The sequence below is a fragment of the Notamacropus eugenii genome, chromosome 2, assembly GCF_028372415.1.
Source record: "Notamacropus eugenii isolate mMacEug1 chromosome 2, mMacEug1.pri_v2, whole genome shotgun sequence".
NCBI classification, from domain to species: Eukaryota; Metazoa; Chordata; class Mammalia; order Diprotodontia; family Macropodidae; genus Notamacropus; species Notamacropus eugenii.
Genome location: NC_092873.1, coordinates 503855949 through 503872604, shown reverse-complemented (window position 1 = coordinate 503872604; position 16656 = coordinate 503855949). Strand labels below are relative to the sequence as shown.

Below are 16656 nucleotides of genomic sequence, written 5' to 3'. Positions count from 1 at the left end.
ATTAAGATTTGTTGGTGCAGTTGATCACTGACTGGTTATAATTTGGATTTTGTGTTTTTATTTGGAAAATAATGTAATCACTATGACTAACTCTGTTATACAACAGATGAAGCATGTACAGCTTTTCAAAATTTTCTCCTCTTCTTTCCTTATGCTTCCACTGCCCCCTTATTTCTGTTCATCACCCCCCTCCACACACACACACACACACACACACACACACACACACACAATTGCACCCAAGGTTACTACAGCCTCCCTGGATCAGTCCAACACCCCCCAGGGGGTGGGATCATCCACTTTGGGAACTTATGGCCTAGTTTATCACCCAAGTCTAGAATGCATTCACTCTCTCCTACTTTGCCTCACAGAATTCCTAACACCCTCGAAGGCTCAGTTTGAAGCGCTACTTACTAAAACAAGTCTATTTTGACCCCTCCACAGCTACTTTTATCACCCCCATCAAAAATTACTTTGTGTGTACGTGTGTATATACACATATACAATATGTATATATGTGTATATACATACAAATATGTATATGTGTGTGTATATTAAACCAACCGCAGTGCCTGGCACACACAGAAGTTGTCTAATAAATGCTCACTTAATGAATATTTATAAAACATTTACTATGCACCAAGTACTGTAACAGTTTCTAGGAATACAAAGCAAAAACAGAAACCTGTTCTTGTGCTTAAGGAGCTTCCTGGATCCCAATCCTTGACAAGCACAGCAAAGGCAGGCGCTCTCCTCTCCCTTCCTCTTTGAATCCTGTTCAAATGCCCCTTCCATAAAACCCTCCCTGATAGCCTCAGAATAAAATGAGCTCTCTCCTCTCAATTATTTTTCTGAAAAAATCATGAACTGCCTTATAACATCACTTGTCTTAAACTGTGATTAAAATATTTTATTTTATTGCTTTCTAACTCTCTCCATGTTTAACTTCCCTATTAGATTATAAACTCCTTAAAGGCAGACACCAAGTCTTACACTCTGATACATATCAGATAACTAAAAAGTATTGGTTGATTTTAATTATATTCTACAGCAGGGGGTTGTTACTCTGAGAATTCATCACCTTTTAAAAAATATCTGGATAATTTGGTTTCTTTTGTAAGCTGGTGTATTTTATTTTAGTGCATTTTCAGAACATAATCCTGAGAAGGGGTCTAAGTTCACCAGAGTCTGACACTTAACAAAATAATCAGGAATTCCTGATCTAGGTGATCTACAAGGCAAAACTAGAAATCCTGGGCTAGAGAAACCCTAAGGTTCTATAATTTTAGATTCAACATGTAGTTTGGGGAAGGCACTGATGTTGGGTATCATTGGTTGGAGAAAAAAAATAGCTGAAGGTGGGAGAAGTATTTAGATGTAAAAAGGAACAAACACTCCCATCGAACGGGTCTGCGGGGTGAGAAAACTCCCTAACCTGCTTTTGAAATGACTCAAAAATGGGAGTCCCAGAGTGAATTGCAGGAGAGCAAAACCAGATTAAATCAAAATAAGGAGGAGAAAAGAAAGTATACTGATGCACCATTGATAAAGGATGAATAAGAGTGTTTAAGTCCTACTAAGAGAGAGTAGTGGGTGTATTCTGAAAACCTTTATTTTACCAACAAAATGAGACTACAGAGGTAAAAGAGGCAGACGCCAACAGTCAGAAAGGTAATCTTGCTGTAAAATTAAAAAACTCTATTTCAACTATGAAATGATGCCCTGAAGGCCTGATTTTACTGGGGTAAAATGACAAGAACAAGAGGCTGACAGCAGCACTCTTAAGGTTGTAGGTTTTGGAGGTCCTTGCCAATACGGGAGCTTGTATAAAGATGGAGGAATGGAGAAAACCAAAAGTCATTGTGAAAGGAAGAGTTTACACTATTTTCCACCTCACCTCATCTTTGTACCTTAATCCTGTCACCAGATTGATTCTCTAAGACCCCAAGTTTCTTATTTCCCTCCCCCAAGGATTAGAATTGTCTGATATCTTCTTCCCTCTAGCAAAACCACTACTTACTGAAGCCATACTTGCATAAGGTAACTGACATTCAGGCCTCAATGAGACTGAATTTGCAAAGTAGAACCTTTTTTACCCAAATGGCAAAATGTGGGGAAAAATATTTGAGTAGAGAGCCTTCTCAAGTTTCTTTGCTTTCTCTAAGAACTGTCCTCAATCCACCAAAGGGTAAAATAAAAGGCACTACTTTTACAAGCTTGTTCACACCAGCAAAGCTTTCCTTTTTCACCAGCAGAGGCTCAATAAAAACAAAGAGTAGTTATTGGTAAAGAATAGTGAAATTTTGAATATATTCAACTCATTCATTCAATACAGATTTACTGAGGGTACCACAGCACATTAAAAAGATGAGTAAGACCTAGATCCTTCCCTCTAAAAGCTTACAATCTAGTGGAAGGGATTACATATAAGGTAGAACATAAGTACTGTGAGAGGATATACAAGGCTATGGAAGATGGAGGAAGAAAGACATTAATAGCTGGGGTCATCTTCATGGAAGCAGCAGCATTTCTGAGCTAGGTTCTAAAGGGATAAGTAAGTTTTAACAGGGCAATATATCACAAAGCCACCAAAGGTAGAAAGTGAAGGAGAGGCAGAGTGGTCCAGTTTGATTGGCACTTTGGCAAACAGGCTAGAAAGCAAGGATGAGGCTAAACCTTCTATGTCAGTAAACAATATGGACATTACACAGGAGGCACTGGGAAGTCACTGACTATCTTTGGGCATGAAACTGACAATGAGAGACATGTTTTAGGAAAATAAACGTGGTAGTGGGATCCAGGAGGGACCAACCCAGGGAAGGAGTCAGGCAGTCAACCAGCACTTATAAAGAACATACTATCAATCAGGTACTGTACTAAGTGCTAGGAAGAAAGAGAAGATTATAAGCTGGAATCTGCCAAGAGACCACAGAGATAGTGCAGGCAAAGATAGCCAGGGTCTAAGCTAGGGTGATGGCCATGAGAATATCGAAAGGAAGGGATAAATGCCCAAAACACTATTGAGCAAGAATTCACAGACTGTAGCAACTAAGTGGCTAGCAAGGGAGAGGGAGTGATCCGAAAAGATTGTAGCTGGGAGAACAGTGGCCCTATTTATTTTTTTTAAAGGAAGATCAGAGGAAGGACTTTTTTTGGTGAGGGTGGGAGAACAGAGAAGAGAAAATATGATTGTTGAGAAATTTGTCAGCAAATGAGGGCTTTAACTCAAGAAAAGGTTAGGAGTTTGGGAGAAGACAAGAGTACAGGACCATGGCCACGCTGTGTCCCACTGGCCACACCTGGGCCTCACTCATTCTTCCCCCTTCTGCCATCTCCTGGGTCATTCTTTGTAACTACTTCTAAGACTATTAGGGTAAAATTCCTTCACAGAACCTACCTGGGCATGCTTGTAGAGAGGACCGAGAGGGAAACACTGAAGATACAAAAAAGGAGGGAAGAGTCTTGAGAAGCAAGGGATGAGAAGTGTTACTTCTGATAAAGGAGGGAAAGACAAGTAAAGATTCATAGAAACTGTGAGAGGCAGTTGAGGTTTGATGACGAGCTGCTGGTTGAGAACTGTTTAGGCAAGTTTCAGAACAGTCTAGAAGGATGACCCAAAAGGGCAGAACTGAAGTAAGGACCAGGAATGGGGAGGAAACGCCCTACATACAAATCATGCCAATAAAGCTAATAACCTGGGGCTAGAACAGAATTACCTTAGGATAACCTTGGGAAACCAATCTTCAGATACCATCTAAGTACTCTCTTGATTCATTTTTTTCTATGTGGCTTTGTTTTCTTTTTTTCTTTAATTTCCAAGTCAAGTTGGTTTTGAAAAATTTCAACCTTGAGTCTGCTGAACTAAGGGGAGAGATGTTAATCTCTGCAAGCCAAGGTGGAGAAGATGGAGAGCGGAGTGTTCCTAGGGAACAGCTGCAGTGATGACAGCAGCTGCCTCAGGTTCCTCAGTGAAGGAGATGAGCAAGTCAGGCAGCTGGGTGGAAACTTAAGACAAGGCAAACTGAGGGAGGAATAACTGTGACTGGGAGTCTCTTTCCCACCTGGAGCTTTCCTTTAATGTAGTCAAGGGGCCAAAAATCTTGATGAGGATAATGTGCAGGATCAGTAGGAGTTGTGGCCACAAAGCAGAAGCTCAGATTTAGAGGTCCTGGAGATGGATGCTCCCAGGGCATGGCCACACAGGTTGGGGAGCATGGAACCAGGCCCATCAATACAAGTGAAGAAAATTAATCCAAGAGATACTTAAGATTTTCAGATATGCACCAGGAGGACAGCATTCCAAGACATGCTGAAGAAACAGGGGTAAAAGGAAATTGCATTTCTCCTTTCATGTCAGATAAATGTTTTATGTTTCCAAAAAAGATATGGGTGTGACACCTTGTTTAAGTCAATCATGGGATTTTAGTACTACTCTGGAGCTGGAAGACACTCTCCTAGGTGTCCTCATCCCACCCCTGATCTGCTCAAGGTCACCCAGAGAGTCAAGCTCAGAGGCAGGATGCACCGCAGCTCCCCTGACTGTCACACTTGTGCTCTGTCCACTGAACCACACTGCTTTCCTCAACTTAGTCCTAAGAAGTTCAGCATGATTTCTATAGGAGGTTCCAAAAGTATTAGCCCAGTTTTAAACTATTAAACACACCCTTTATTTACTCCCTTCCCCATCTGCTTCCCCACTGTTTCTAAAAATGAAGGAGTGAGTGCACACCTCCTTTCCCCTGCCAACTTCTCAGACCACCTACTGGTGAGAGTATTCAGTATGGTGGAGGTCTTTCATGGTGTTAGTAACATCTAGACCCATTAACAGGCTTTTCCGACTAAGAGTCCAAGTACTTCTAAAGTGATGGGTTTGGATTTCCATGTAAAACACTTGCATTTGCTTTGCTAAGAGGGGTTTTTATGTTTTAGAATGAACTTGACATCAATTTCTACAACATCTATGATTTTTCAAACACAAAATAAACCTGATACTCTTTCTATTCAAGGAAAATTTTGTTCCACATTTGCTAAAAGACTTGTCTGTCTACTGCATGTCACATGTCCACAGTACGGGTCAGGTAAAGATTCTTGTATTTCCTTCTACCCAGTTTAAGTTACCATGGGGATACTTCTAAGTTCAGTTACAAATAACAAAAATACCACAAGAAGAAGACTTAGAATCTGGTTCAGCTGAGACACTAGTATCTTATCATCATTCATGCCATATTGGTAATACGACTTTGAAATAAAAACACTTAAAATTAGAAACAATCTCCTATTCCATGAAAACTTTGTTACTGAAAAAGTTTTATTTATGCTTCTTACCCACCAGTGGGGATTTTCCAGAAATGAGTGGGTACATATAGTAAATCCTCTTTTTGAAAATGTTTCTCTACATTGAGAAACAAATGGAGGGTTTGTTCAGGAAGAGGTTATAGAAGCCGTCTTATAGAGGTTTCTAGCTTCCGTACCTCTAAGATGACACTATATTTATTGCCAAGAAGCAATAAGTGAAAATCCCCTAAGCTGAGCCACATGATACACAGTACAATCCAGGCAGCATTTCCCATTCCTACCCCTTTGGCTCACATTTAAAACTGGAGGGGACCCCTGAAGTCTTTTAGCCTAATCCTCCATAACAGATGAAGAAACTGAGGCCCCTGAGAAGTTAGATGACTTGCCCAAAGCCATTTGGGTAAGTCAGTGAAGCAGGATTTGAAGCCAGGTCTCCCCACTACAAATTCAGTGCTCCTTCCACGGCCTCTTAGTGGCTGATCTTTCCAATCATACTCTCATTTCCAACAATGAGCTTTCCTTCCTAATTTAGCTCATGATTTTCCAAATGACAATTCAATGTCGTTGGTAGCTTTCCTGAAGTGAAAGTTAACTTTTACAACAGAAGTTTCCTTCCCCTGAAGAAAGGTGCTCCCCCTTACCTTGGGCACCAACCGCCTATTAGTCATCTTTGTCCTGTCATTTCCACTGCCAAGAATTCTACATTTCCTCTTATTCTTAGTCTTTCTGGCTTGAAAGCCCCTAATGCTTCCAGCTGTGGACTTTCAGTTCATTCGGAAATGAGAGATGATCTCTCACAGGAGAAAAATGAATTTACTTTAATTTTTTTTTTTTTAGAAAAATTCATTTTGTTTCTAGTAAAGTAACTTATTTCCTTATCCAGAAAATTTTCTCTGCTAAAACATTTTTCTTATCATGGGTACATCCTTTGCAAACTCTATTGTCAGTAGTGAATCTAATTAATTCTGGGTAGTTTTTAAAAATTAAAGCTTCATCTCAACTTGGGATTTTTTTATTTTGCATAATTAAAAAAATAACAAATGGCACCACCAATCAACAACAAAAACTTTCAAACAATATTGATCAGGAACAACATTAAAGTCTGAGAACAAAGAGGAAGATGAGGACCATGTCCATCCTGATCTGATCAAAAAAAATTCTCTCAAGTTCTGAAAGTTGTATTTTAAAGAAGCTAGTCAGTTCTTTATCCTAGTGGTGTCAAACTCAAATACAAAGGGATTGGAAAACCACAAATTAGCATTATCTACATTATACTATTATACTATGTTGTTTTGGGGTTTTTTTGGTTAAACATTTCTCAATTACCTTTTAATCAAGTTCAGCCACCCTTGGGATCCCTACAAGCTCTAAGTTTAATGCCTTCTGTTTTACTCTATACAATGCATCACATCACAACGATTTCCCCCTTTAAAATTCCAATTCACTTCTGCAACACTGATATTTAATGTGCAACGTTTAACAAACTGCCCGTGGTTTTAAGAAATCTGTGAAATGAATTAGGTGATAAGGTTTAAAAACAAGTGTGGAGAACCAGTGCCCTCTTGTGGATTTCACAGACGTGAGACACGGTCCCTGCTCTCCAGGCTGGGCTTGGTGAAGACACCAGGAATGAACACCTGGGTGCATCTAGACCACACATATCACAGACCCAGGGTGCTGAAAGGTCACACTCCAAGGCTTTGCCAGGACAGCACAAGATCCTCCCAACAAGAACTGAGGGTCCCTCTGCATACCACGCTGCCTTTGCACCTCAGACACTCCCTTCTCCCTTTCCTCTTGACCTAGAGAAGGCCATTCTCTCCCCCTTTTCATATCCAAGCTCAATCTGTAGCTTTCTTCATGAAAGCCTCCCTGCCACTAACCTCCTTTTTCTGGACAAGCACTTTGGGTGCACTGTTCCAGGCTCTGGAGAGAACAGAGGCATCTCTACAAGTATAATGAAACAATGGAGGAGAGACTGTTCGTGCCAAACTGTCCGCCGCACCTCTGCTCCTGACATTTCCACCACTCCCCCAGCCTCTCCTTCTCCTATTTCTGAAACCTTCATGGGGAGGTCAGGTCAATAGTTTGGCACTTGCATAAAGATCGCTGGACTGGAGACAATCTGTGTTCAAATGCCATTTACATTTGTGACCCGTGTGGCCACGGAAAAGGGATCAGGAAGTATTCCTTGAGCTCTTCCAAGGTGCCAGGCTTTATGGCAGGTTCAGAGAGCATAAAGACAGAACTCAACAGTTTTTATCCTCAAGAAGCTCCATCTCATCCAGGGAGACAAGTGCACACAAGCACACTTTTAAAACAAGGTAATTATTTGGTGGGAAAGTCCCTAGCCTGTGGGAGGACCAGGGAAAGTGTGAAAGGCAGCACTGAAGCCTATTGTGGAAGGTCAGGCAGAAGGCGACTAGGGAGGAGAAAATGCATTCCCTCTATGTGTGTGACACACGCTAACAGGCAGCCTGGTGAACTGACAGGGCAGAGTCCAGCTTTGCTGCAATACTCCCGATTATGTACCTGAATGAGGGTGCTGGCTGAGTGGGGAAAAGGGAATGGGTGAGGCTGAAGCTGTGTGCCTGAGTGATAAGAATGAGTAAAAGCGAAGATCAGATTTCCCCAGATTTGCCGGGGAAATAGGAATCTTATTCTGAATACACTGAATATTAAGATGCCTTTAGGACATCCAATCAGACACATCCAGTAGGAAGTTGGTGAACCAAGTAAGAAAGTCTGAAGGGAACCAAGGACTGGATAAAGATTTGGGAGCTATCAGCACAGAGGTGGTCATCAAGCACTTTAGCCCCTCTGGGCCTCCCATCCCTCACGGTAACTGATCTGACCACCCCCTCACCAACCTGTGCTGGAGCACCCTCATTTTCTGTCTGCTCTCTACTCTCAATTTTGGGGATCTCATTGGTTCAATCATCACTCTTCTTGCAGATGATTCAAGTCCCCCCCTCAACTTCCTGCAGGACATCCCCACTCCCACCCCCCAAGCATTAACATGACCAAAAAGAACTCAACTTCTTATGCCTTCAATCTGCCTCTCCTGCAGACATCCTTATTTTTACTCAGAGTGCCACTCTCATCCCTGACACCCAGGTATACAAACTGGGAGAAGCAGCCTGGAAGAGTGGAGAGTGATGGACCTGACCTTGGAGTCACTAAAGCCCACTCTGATGCTCATTTTCCTCAACTGTAAAGTGAGGCTCATACACTGCCTTTCTCAGAGGTATACTGTGAAGCTCAAATGAGAAAATGTATATGGACTTTCATCTTTGTTAGCCCTACCCCACCACTCGCCCACAATAACCAGGCCTAATTTGGCCACTCCTCTGATCTCTGGGGGGCTCTCCTCTAGGTGGGCCTGCCCTAATCCCACCCATCCGTCATCACTTCCTTAACGGACTTATGCCCAAGCTTGCTCCTAGGTCCCCTCCTCTCAATCTTTCTCTTTTTCTAATCCATCCTCCAAACAGCTGCCAAACAAGCATCCTAAGTCACAAGAAGACTAGTCATTGATCTTTGAAAGACCACAGGAATCCAGAGTGGGATGGCAGCTGAAGAAAGCCTCAACTGTTGGACTGCAGGAGGAAGAGGGAGCAGGCCCTCTCTGCTCTGCCTCACCACATCTGCTGGGTGCCACACTTTAGAAAGGACACTGGCAGGGACCAAGAGAAGGGTGATGAGGATCGACTGAATAAACCAGAAAGGTTTAACCTGGAGAAGACTCAGGTGGAAACAGAAATCTTTCTTGAAGGATTGAAGAGGGAATAGCCTTGTTGTGCCTGATAGTAGAGGAAACAGAAATCTTTCTTGAAGGATTGAAGAGGGAATAGCCTTGTTGTGCCTGATAGTAGAGGGCCAAACCAGGAACAACAGTGGAAACTGCAGAGAGGCTGCCAAGGAAGGCTCCCCAGCAAAGACAGCTGTCCTGGGTGGGGGCGGCAGCTTGGGAGGGTTTGTGGATTCCTCTTCATTGGGCATCTGTCTGTCAGGATGGGCAAGGATGTCCTTTCTGACCCGGAAATTCTATGAAAATGGTGCAACCTTATTGTTTGGCTCCCTTTGCCTCAAGGATAAAATACACATTCTTTGGTCCTGCTTTAAGCCTTCCCCCAGTGTGGCTTCTGGCTCCCTCTCACCAGCCTCATTTACTATCATTCCATCCTCTGCCATTTTCCTGGCCCCGCCCCCCTTCAGTGACCTCTTTTTGAGGCTCAGTTCCTCGGTAATGTCACTGCCACCTGTGTGAAGGCCTCCCTCAGGTCCCCCATGGTCTGAGATCTCTCCCCATCCTCAGCACATATTATAGCCCCAAGAAGGACAAGACTCCTTGGGGGCAAACACTTGATTCCTCTTGTGTATTTATTCCCCTTGAGTTGCCCAGAGGGAAAACTGATCTGTGCTAATATAGTTAACAATTTCCTCGGTAAATTATAAGTACTTAGGATGCCAACTTACTCAATTACAGAACAGAAAGACCACATGGAAATTTCTGACATTTGAGATAGAGTTGAAGAAAAATTAAATGGTTTTCCTCAAAATTCCATAGCAAGGTTTTAAAAGAGAATACAAATTTTATGATCTGAAGACAAGTGAACCATTCAATCAATGACAAACCCCATCAAATTATCAGTGTTCAATCTAAGCAAGCAGGGCCAGGAAACATACCTGAATAACCATGAGAAAGCCCCTCCAATCGTTTAAAACCAAATCACAAGGTAAAGCAATGAATAACAATTAGGAGTTTGCACAAATATCAGCAGCAAAGAAATACAGTTTTAGGAGTAAGACACGCATATACAACCCAGTAATGGCCAAAAGCTAACATTTTACCTCCTGATTATGTTTTTTAGTTAATTAGAAATTTAACTTTATCTAATTGGTTAATTAGAATTAAAACTGGTTAATTAGACGCTAATTCTAACTAACCAATTAAAAAAGTTAAACTGTTTTCCAGTGTTTCTTACGCTAAAAAGCTTCCAGGTAAAATATGTACCAACTCTCCACTATTCCCCCAAAGAAAATAGAAATACTTTTAAACTACGGTCTAAATTACCTTTCTTCTTCTCGAACCCACAACGGACTTTGGGAAATCTGAGCTTCGAAGTACTTAGATGCTCGATAACAAAAACCGCTGCAGAAAAACTGAAGATAAGAAAAGCATTAAAAAACATTTTTTGCATTTTGTTTTTGTTTTAAAGTTTGCTTACCTTTTATTTCAATCAATCAATAAACCAATAAATATTCATTGAGCACTTACCATGTGCCAGGCACTTGGCTAAGCTCTGGGGATATGAGAGAGAGTCCCCAGTGGGCTTACAATCTAATGAGGGAGGCAGAAAGCAAACAATCTGTGTAAAGCAGGCTCCATGCAGGATGAATAAGAAGTTATTACAGAAAGAAGGCACCGGAGTGAACAGGGACTGGGGGAACAGAGAGTGGGGCCAGAAAAGCCAGCAGGCAAAGATGAGGAGGCATGGGGGCAGCCAGGGAAAACCATCTTGGAATCAGGAGATGGAGTGTTTGGTTTTGGGGTCACTGGATTGAAAAGTATGTGGTAGGAGCACGACATAAAGAGATTTGGAGAGTATGAAGGGCTTTGAACACCAAACAGAGGGTTTTATATTTTATCCTGGAGGAAACAGGAAGCCACTGGAGGTTACTGAGCAGAGAGGTGACACAACTGGACCTTCAATTTAGGAAAATCACATCAGTGGCTGAATGAAGGACAGACTGGAGTGAAGAGACTTGAGGCAGGCAGACCACTAGTGGTTACTGCAACAGTCCAGGCATTGAGGGAAAGGGGCTGCCAGTTTAAAAGCTCTTTTTTTAAAGCATTCCTTGCTTTACTTATGTATCTAAAATATTTATAAGTCACAGCAAAAAGGATGATATTTATAATGATTTAGGAAAAAATTTTAAAGTAATTTGATCTAGAATTTTAAAAATTATAATTTTTAAGATGATGGGATTTTCTGTTATGTGCTTCCTCCTTTCTCAAGTACAAGGTAAGGTGTTCATGTTCAAAATTCCAAATTTATACTCATACCTGAAATGATCTTTAAAACCACTACAAGTAGGTACTTTAAGGCTGTTGAAAATAGTCCTTTTAAGACTTACCTTTCTTTCAGTTATATCATAGACTTTATTTGTTTTGGTAGAAATCCTATACTTCTGTTTCGGCACCTAAAAATACAATCAAATAACATTAACTAAGCCATAGCACCCACTTCACTTGCTTCAAACTACCTTGTTAGTTACAAAAGCTAAGCCTTAATGTAGTCAGCACATCTATTAACCAACAATGACTTACGTTTCCTAGCTTGTTGTGACATACAGGGTAACCACAGAGATGGATGATGAAGCGTTCTTCCACGACATCCTTGTAATGTGCGGATGTGATCTGTCTCCCCTGCAGGAAAAAAAGGAAATATGGAGTCTTTACCAGGATTGGACCAAGAATATATTCACGGGCTTTCTTACAACTTGTGAAAATATACAGAAAACGCACTTTTTTTTTTTGCATAGAAGTCTGTAACTTTTCCTCACATCCCTCCCCATATGTGTGGCAAGTTCTCTTTAAGACAACAGGCTGGGGGAAGAGGTGGGGAAACACCTCAACTAAGGATCCTGACATTCCTGCCAGAAAAGCTTAATCTCACGGGGTTGAATGAGGCAGTTATGGGGCCAGAGAATGAAATGGGGAATAAGAAAATATCAGGGAGATGAGGGGGCACACTAAAACATATTGATCCCAAGTCCACAGAACTGTACTTAAGGGAGGTGAGAACAATAACTTCCTATTTATACACTGGTTTCATTTTGATAAAATATCTTTCACCTGAGAGAACTAGGAAGAAAGAATTCTATGCTTTCCCTGTGAGAAAAACACTGAGCCCCTGGCTTTTCAACTGCACTCACTGCAGAATTACTAATGGCATTTATGTGAGGAAGAGTGCTTGCCTAGGCATTCTGACAGCTCTCATCCTATAATACTGTAAGTACAAATATTTAAAGGTCTCAAGCCACAAACTTCAAAATTTGCAAACACTTACAGATTCCACAAGGAATTCCTCTGTAATGTCTTCTTCCAAAAGTTGTTCAACAATATGCAAGGCTTTCCTCTCATATTCAATTTTCTTTCTAATAGCTTCTTCCAATTCAGCTTTCCTACAGCGTTTAAAAAGATAAAAAGGCCGTTACATTTACAATCATCATCATTACCAATTGTTTTCTCACTAATTAGATCAGCAATAGACCTCCCTATTTTGCTAAGAACCCCATTTTGCCATAAAAATCCACATCTTCCATTAAAAAAAGCAAATATAACTATGTGAGACCATTAAATTAGTGGCCTGTATTTGAAGACTGGGAGTACTTAAAAGCAGATGCAGCACACACCAAAACAAAGAAAGCAGTAAGAGCTCTAGAGCTTTCTGAAACCACAGGACTGAATCGCTTTTCCTCCCCTCTATTATCTCAGCTCAGAAGGAGCCAGACCTTAAGAAAACACCAGACAGAAAAGATCTTTCTTGTTTGCAAAACAAACCTTTACTTTTGTGACATTTCAAAAAGCTGATGCAATTTTGGGGTGAGGAAGTTTTAGGCAGCTGAATAGTTCAGGAAAGGCATGCTGATAAGGTAGTGCCTGGGCTGGGTTTTAAAGGAAAGAGGTCTCCCAAGGATAGGAAGTGAGGAGGGAGCACCTTTAAGGCACTGATGCAGGACATGTATAGTACGGTATAGGGGCCAGCAAGAAGGGCAGTGTGGTTGGATTGGAGAGGACATGAAGACCCTTCCTTTGGGCTTACTGGCCTCCAGCCACCTTCAATCCTTCCAGCCATGTACATTCACTGCCTCTCATTCCTCTTTCCACACACTTAACAAACTTGTGGCAACAAGGTTTCCAATCTCATCATTCAAATGAAACAGTTCTCTCCAACAATCTCTTAAATTGCTAAGTTTCATGGTCTTTTCTCAGTTTTATTTCTTCTTGAACCCTATGCAGCATTTGACACAGCTGACCATCCTTCATTCACAGATCTTTCCTTCCTGGATTTTCAGGACAATTCTGAATCCTGATTCTCCTCCTGGTTAGGCAGCTTGGTGTTGCAGCAGACAGAGAACTAGACTTGGAATCTGGAAGACCTGAGTTCAAATCGACCTTAGAAACTTACTAACCCTCCTCTCTGAACTTAGCATTCTACTTCCTGCCTCCAAGTCTTTGCCAAGCTGTCTCTTAACGCCTGGAAATGGTGATGCCATCTCTCTTCACCTCTGACTCTTAAAATTCCCTGCTTCATTCAAGATACAGTTCTTGTCCCATTTATCCCATGCCCTCTCCCTCCTTAAATTCTGATGCATGTAATCATCTATAGCCTTGGTGTGTGTCTCCATCCCCACTCCCACCTTGCAGAACGAAAATTCCTTGAGATCATGGAGGGTTTTTCACTTCGTCTTTAGCTCCCCAGTGTCTAGCAAAGAGTAAGCACTTAATAAACTGTTTGAACAGGTACTCAAGCTGGGTGTGATTTTCAGAGACTAAGACTTTATGTACAGAGAGACAACAGCAACCTTGCAGCTTCTCTCAAACACAAACTTATTTCCTTTAAGAAACTCCCACCAGTCACAACACACAATTCAAACTTAACAGTAATACGTAATAATAGTAATTAATGTTACATAATAGAGGGAAAGCAGCCAAACAAAAGGAAGCCAGTTAATTGCCATACCTTCTAGATGCATCTTCACTTTTTGAAGCACTTGGTTCTTTACTACCTGGGGGAAAACACCACATAAGGGTCAGGTAGAAACCAAAAGCATGTCTTCCTTCCTTCTTTTCCATACCTCTCTTTCATGGCACATAATTTCATATTCAAGATACAGAACCAGTTAAAAAAAATATACCAAAAAGCAAACACTGGGTTACATCATTCCTAGGTAAAAGGGTGTGATGACAATCAAATTAAATCTTTTGCTGTTTTTGTTTTACTGAAAGTGCCTCAGATTGAATAATGCGATTAAAGAAAATTCCCACCCACCCACCAGGGGGCCTGCCCACAGAGGGAAGCTAGATTAGGGGAGTTATTTTGTAGGAGGGTCCCAAGTTTTGTTTTGGTTTTGTTTTGGTTTTGTTTTTTTTTGCTGAGGCACTGGGTCAGAGGGTTATGCCCTCTGCCTCTGAAAAATGTATAAATACACCCAGGGTGAGGTTTTACTTTGGGGATTACTGACTGGAAGTGTTTCTTTGGCCAGAGACACACTGGGAAGCCCCCTACAGGAGCCCCCCACCCCACCCCAAACCCAGAAGTTGGTGTATGTATGTAATGGTCAGACAGTTTTAGAAGCCCTGTCTGCTGACTTTTGATTTCTCTGTTTTCTCTGAAGTTCAGGGTACTGACTTTCCCCCTGAACTGAATGATACATATGTTTGATTAAAGTAATTGTTAACCCCTCCAAAGTTGCCGTTCCTTTTATGAATGCAGATCTAAGAATCTGTGATAGCAGGCCCCCCAGTGTATATTGGGGTGCTTACTGTGACAAGGGACAGAAAGATTTTAGCATAAAGGGAGGGCAAAAACGAGGTTTTAAAAACAATAACCACTCCCCTGAAATATGGATAATCTAAGGATAGCCTCTGGTGGTCAAGGGGTTCCCAGACACCAGTGGTGTCAGTCAAACACTGACTAAGAAAACCATACATTCACATTATGCTGTGTGGCGTTTTTATTGATTTTGTTCAACATTTCCCAATTACATTTTAATCCAGTTCAGCTCTCAAGATTGTGTCCTGAAGAGTTTTGCCACATAATGTCAAGGGATGTGACAAAAGGAGGGCTCCATTATTCTTCCAGTAGAACAGAAGAACAGGGAACAGAGGGGTCATTCTGATTTTGTCTTTGTCTTCCTCCCCAACAGTGACTGCTGCATACACAGTGGGTGGTTAATAAACATGGATGAATTTAAATTTAGGTGGATACCCCAAGGAGTATTTACAGGAGAACAAAGCCAAGAGGATGAGAGAGCTTAGTGTGTGAATAAGTTGGGATGTGCACTATTAGAAGCGAATAGATCACAGAGGCATAGTCTACACTTGGATTTAAAAAAACCCAACTTCACAAGTTGCAGTAAAGTGGCTAGAGAGCTATCCAAAAAAATTTAAAGGATTTAGGGACCTGAAGGCTCAATAGGATTCCTCATGTGCAAGGTCACTGTGCTAAGGATACAAAGGTGAAGAGAACCTGAAAGAGGGCACAAGGACCATAACTTCAAGATGGTGCCATGGGAGAATCCGCTGAAGAAGTAGGAACATTCAGTCTGGAGAAGAGAACTTGGAGGTCAATGAGATCTGCTTCACATGGAAGAGGGATAGCTTTGCCTGGCCATAGGGGAGGCAGGGTGAAAACACATTTGCAACTGAAAGCTGCAGAAAGGAATCTTCAGGCTGGATGTAAGGAAAAGTCTCCTCATACTGAGATGTCGGAAAAAGAATGGGCCTCTTTTCCTCCCACACTAGAGGGCTTCAAGCAAAGGAGAAAATGCTTCCTGGCCTTTCCGATCTCCTCCAACTCTGTAAATAGCTATCTTTATTTTTCTGTTACTCAACAGTAAGACCTCACTCCTGTTAGAGCTGTTGCCTTTCTCTCCAATGCTGTTTTCACTGCCTGAAGATGCCTTTCCTTCCACCTAAGACATAACTATCCTTTAAGGTCTAATTAAAGTCTCCTTCATGAAGACTTTCTTGGCCTGCAGTTAGGAGGGGCTGAGATCAAAACTGAACTCAAGAACATCAACCTGCCTGCCTTACTTTCCTCATCTGCAAAATGTTGATAATAATGACAGCACCCAATGCCCACCTACACACCCCCCTCAATGTTGTGAAGATCAACTGAGTTAATATTTGTAAAGCACTTTGAAAACCTTAAAGCACCATATAAATAACTCTTGATCTTTCTGGAGAAGGTGGAATAGCCAGTCTCTAAAGTCTTCATCTAGCTCTTCTGGCGGATCCAAGACAATCACTGAATGACCTCAGGTCACCATTGGATTCAAAGCCCTACTCATTTCCCCCTAGATTTGATCCCCTACCACAAGCTATCCATAATTCTCTTTTCACTAAAAACAACACCAGCACAAATTCCCTAAAAGGGCAGATCACAATCAGATGTTAAGTGATTGTGGTTAAAGTGATTTACTCTTAGGTATGAATGACTTCTAGCTCAGGCTCACCAAATTCACCTAGGCCAGGCAAAAGGGCAGTTGGTTAAGCCAATTTGCAACAATCTCAAAAAAATGAATAAAGGTCCTTGCCCATCTTTTTCTTCCTATTCACAAGAATGG

General features: G+C 41.6%; 1 protein-coding gene across 4 annotated transcripts in view; it reads right to left on the bottom strand.

Moving 5' to 3' along the window:
* The window catches only part of RPAP2 (RNA polymerase II associated protein 2), an 87988-nt gene that overhangs the window by 67816 nt on the left and 3516 nt on the right, over nucleotides 1-16656 (bottom strand). For all 4 annotated transcript variants that reach the window (XM_072649075.1, XM_072649077.1, XM_072649076.1 and 1 more), the window contains exons 2-6: nucleotides 14049-14094; nucleotides 12372-12486; nucleotides 11630-11728; nucleotides 11437-11502; nucleotides 10373-10461 (exon numbers count right to left, since the gene is read on the bottom strand). In XM_072649075.1, coding sequence (XP_072505176.1) covers nucleotides 10373-10461; nucleotides 11437-11502; nucleotides 11630-11728; nucleotides 12372-12486; nucleotides 14049-14094 — 415 coding nt within the window. The remainder of the gene's footprint in view (nucleotides 1-10372; nucleotides 10462-11436; nucleotides 11503-11629; nucleotides 11729-12371; nucleotides 12487-14048; nucleotides 14095-16656) is intronic.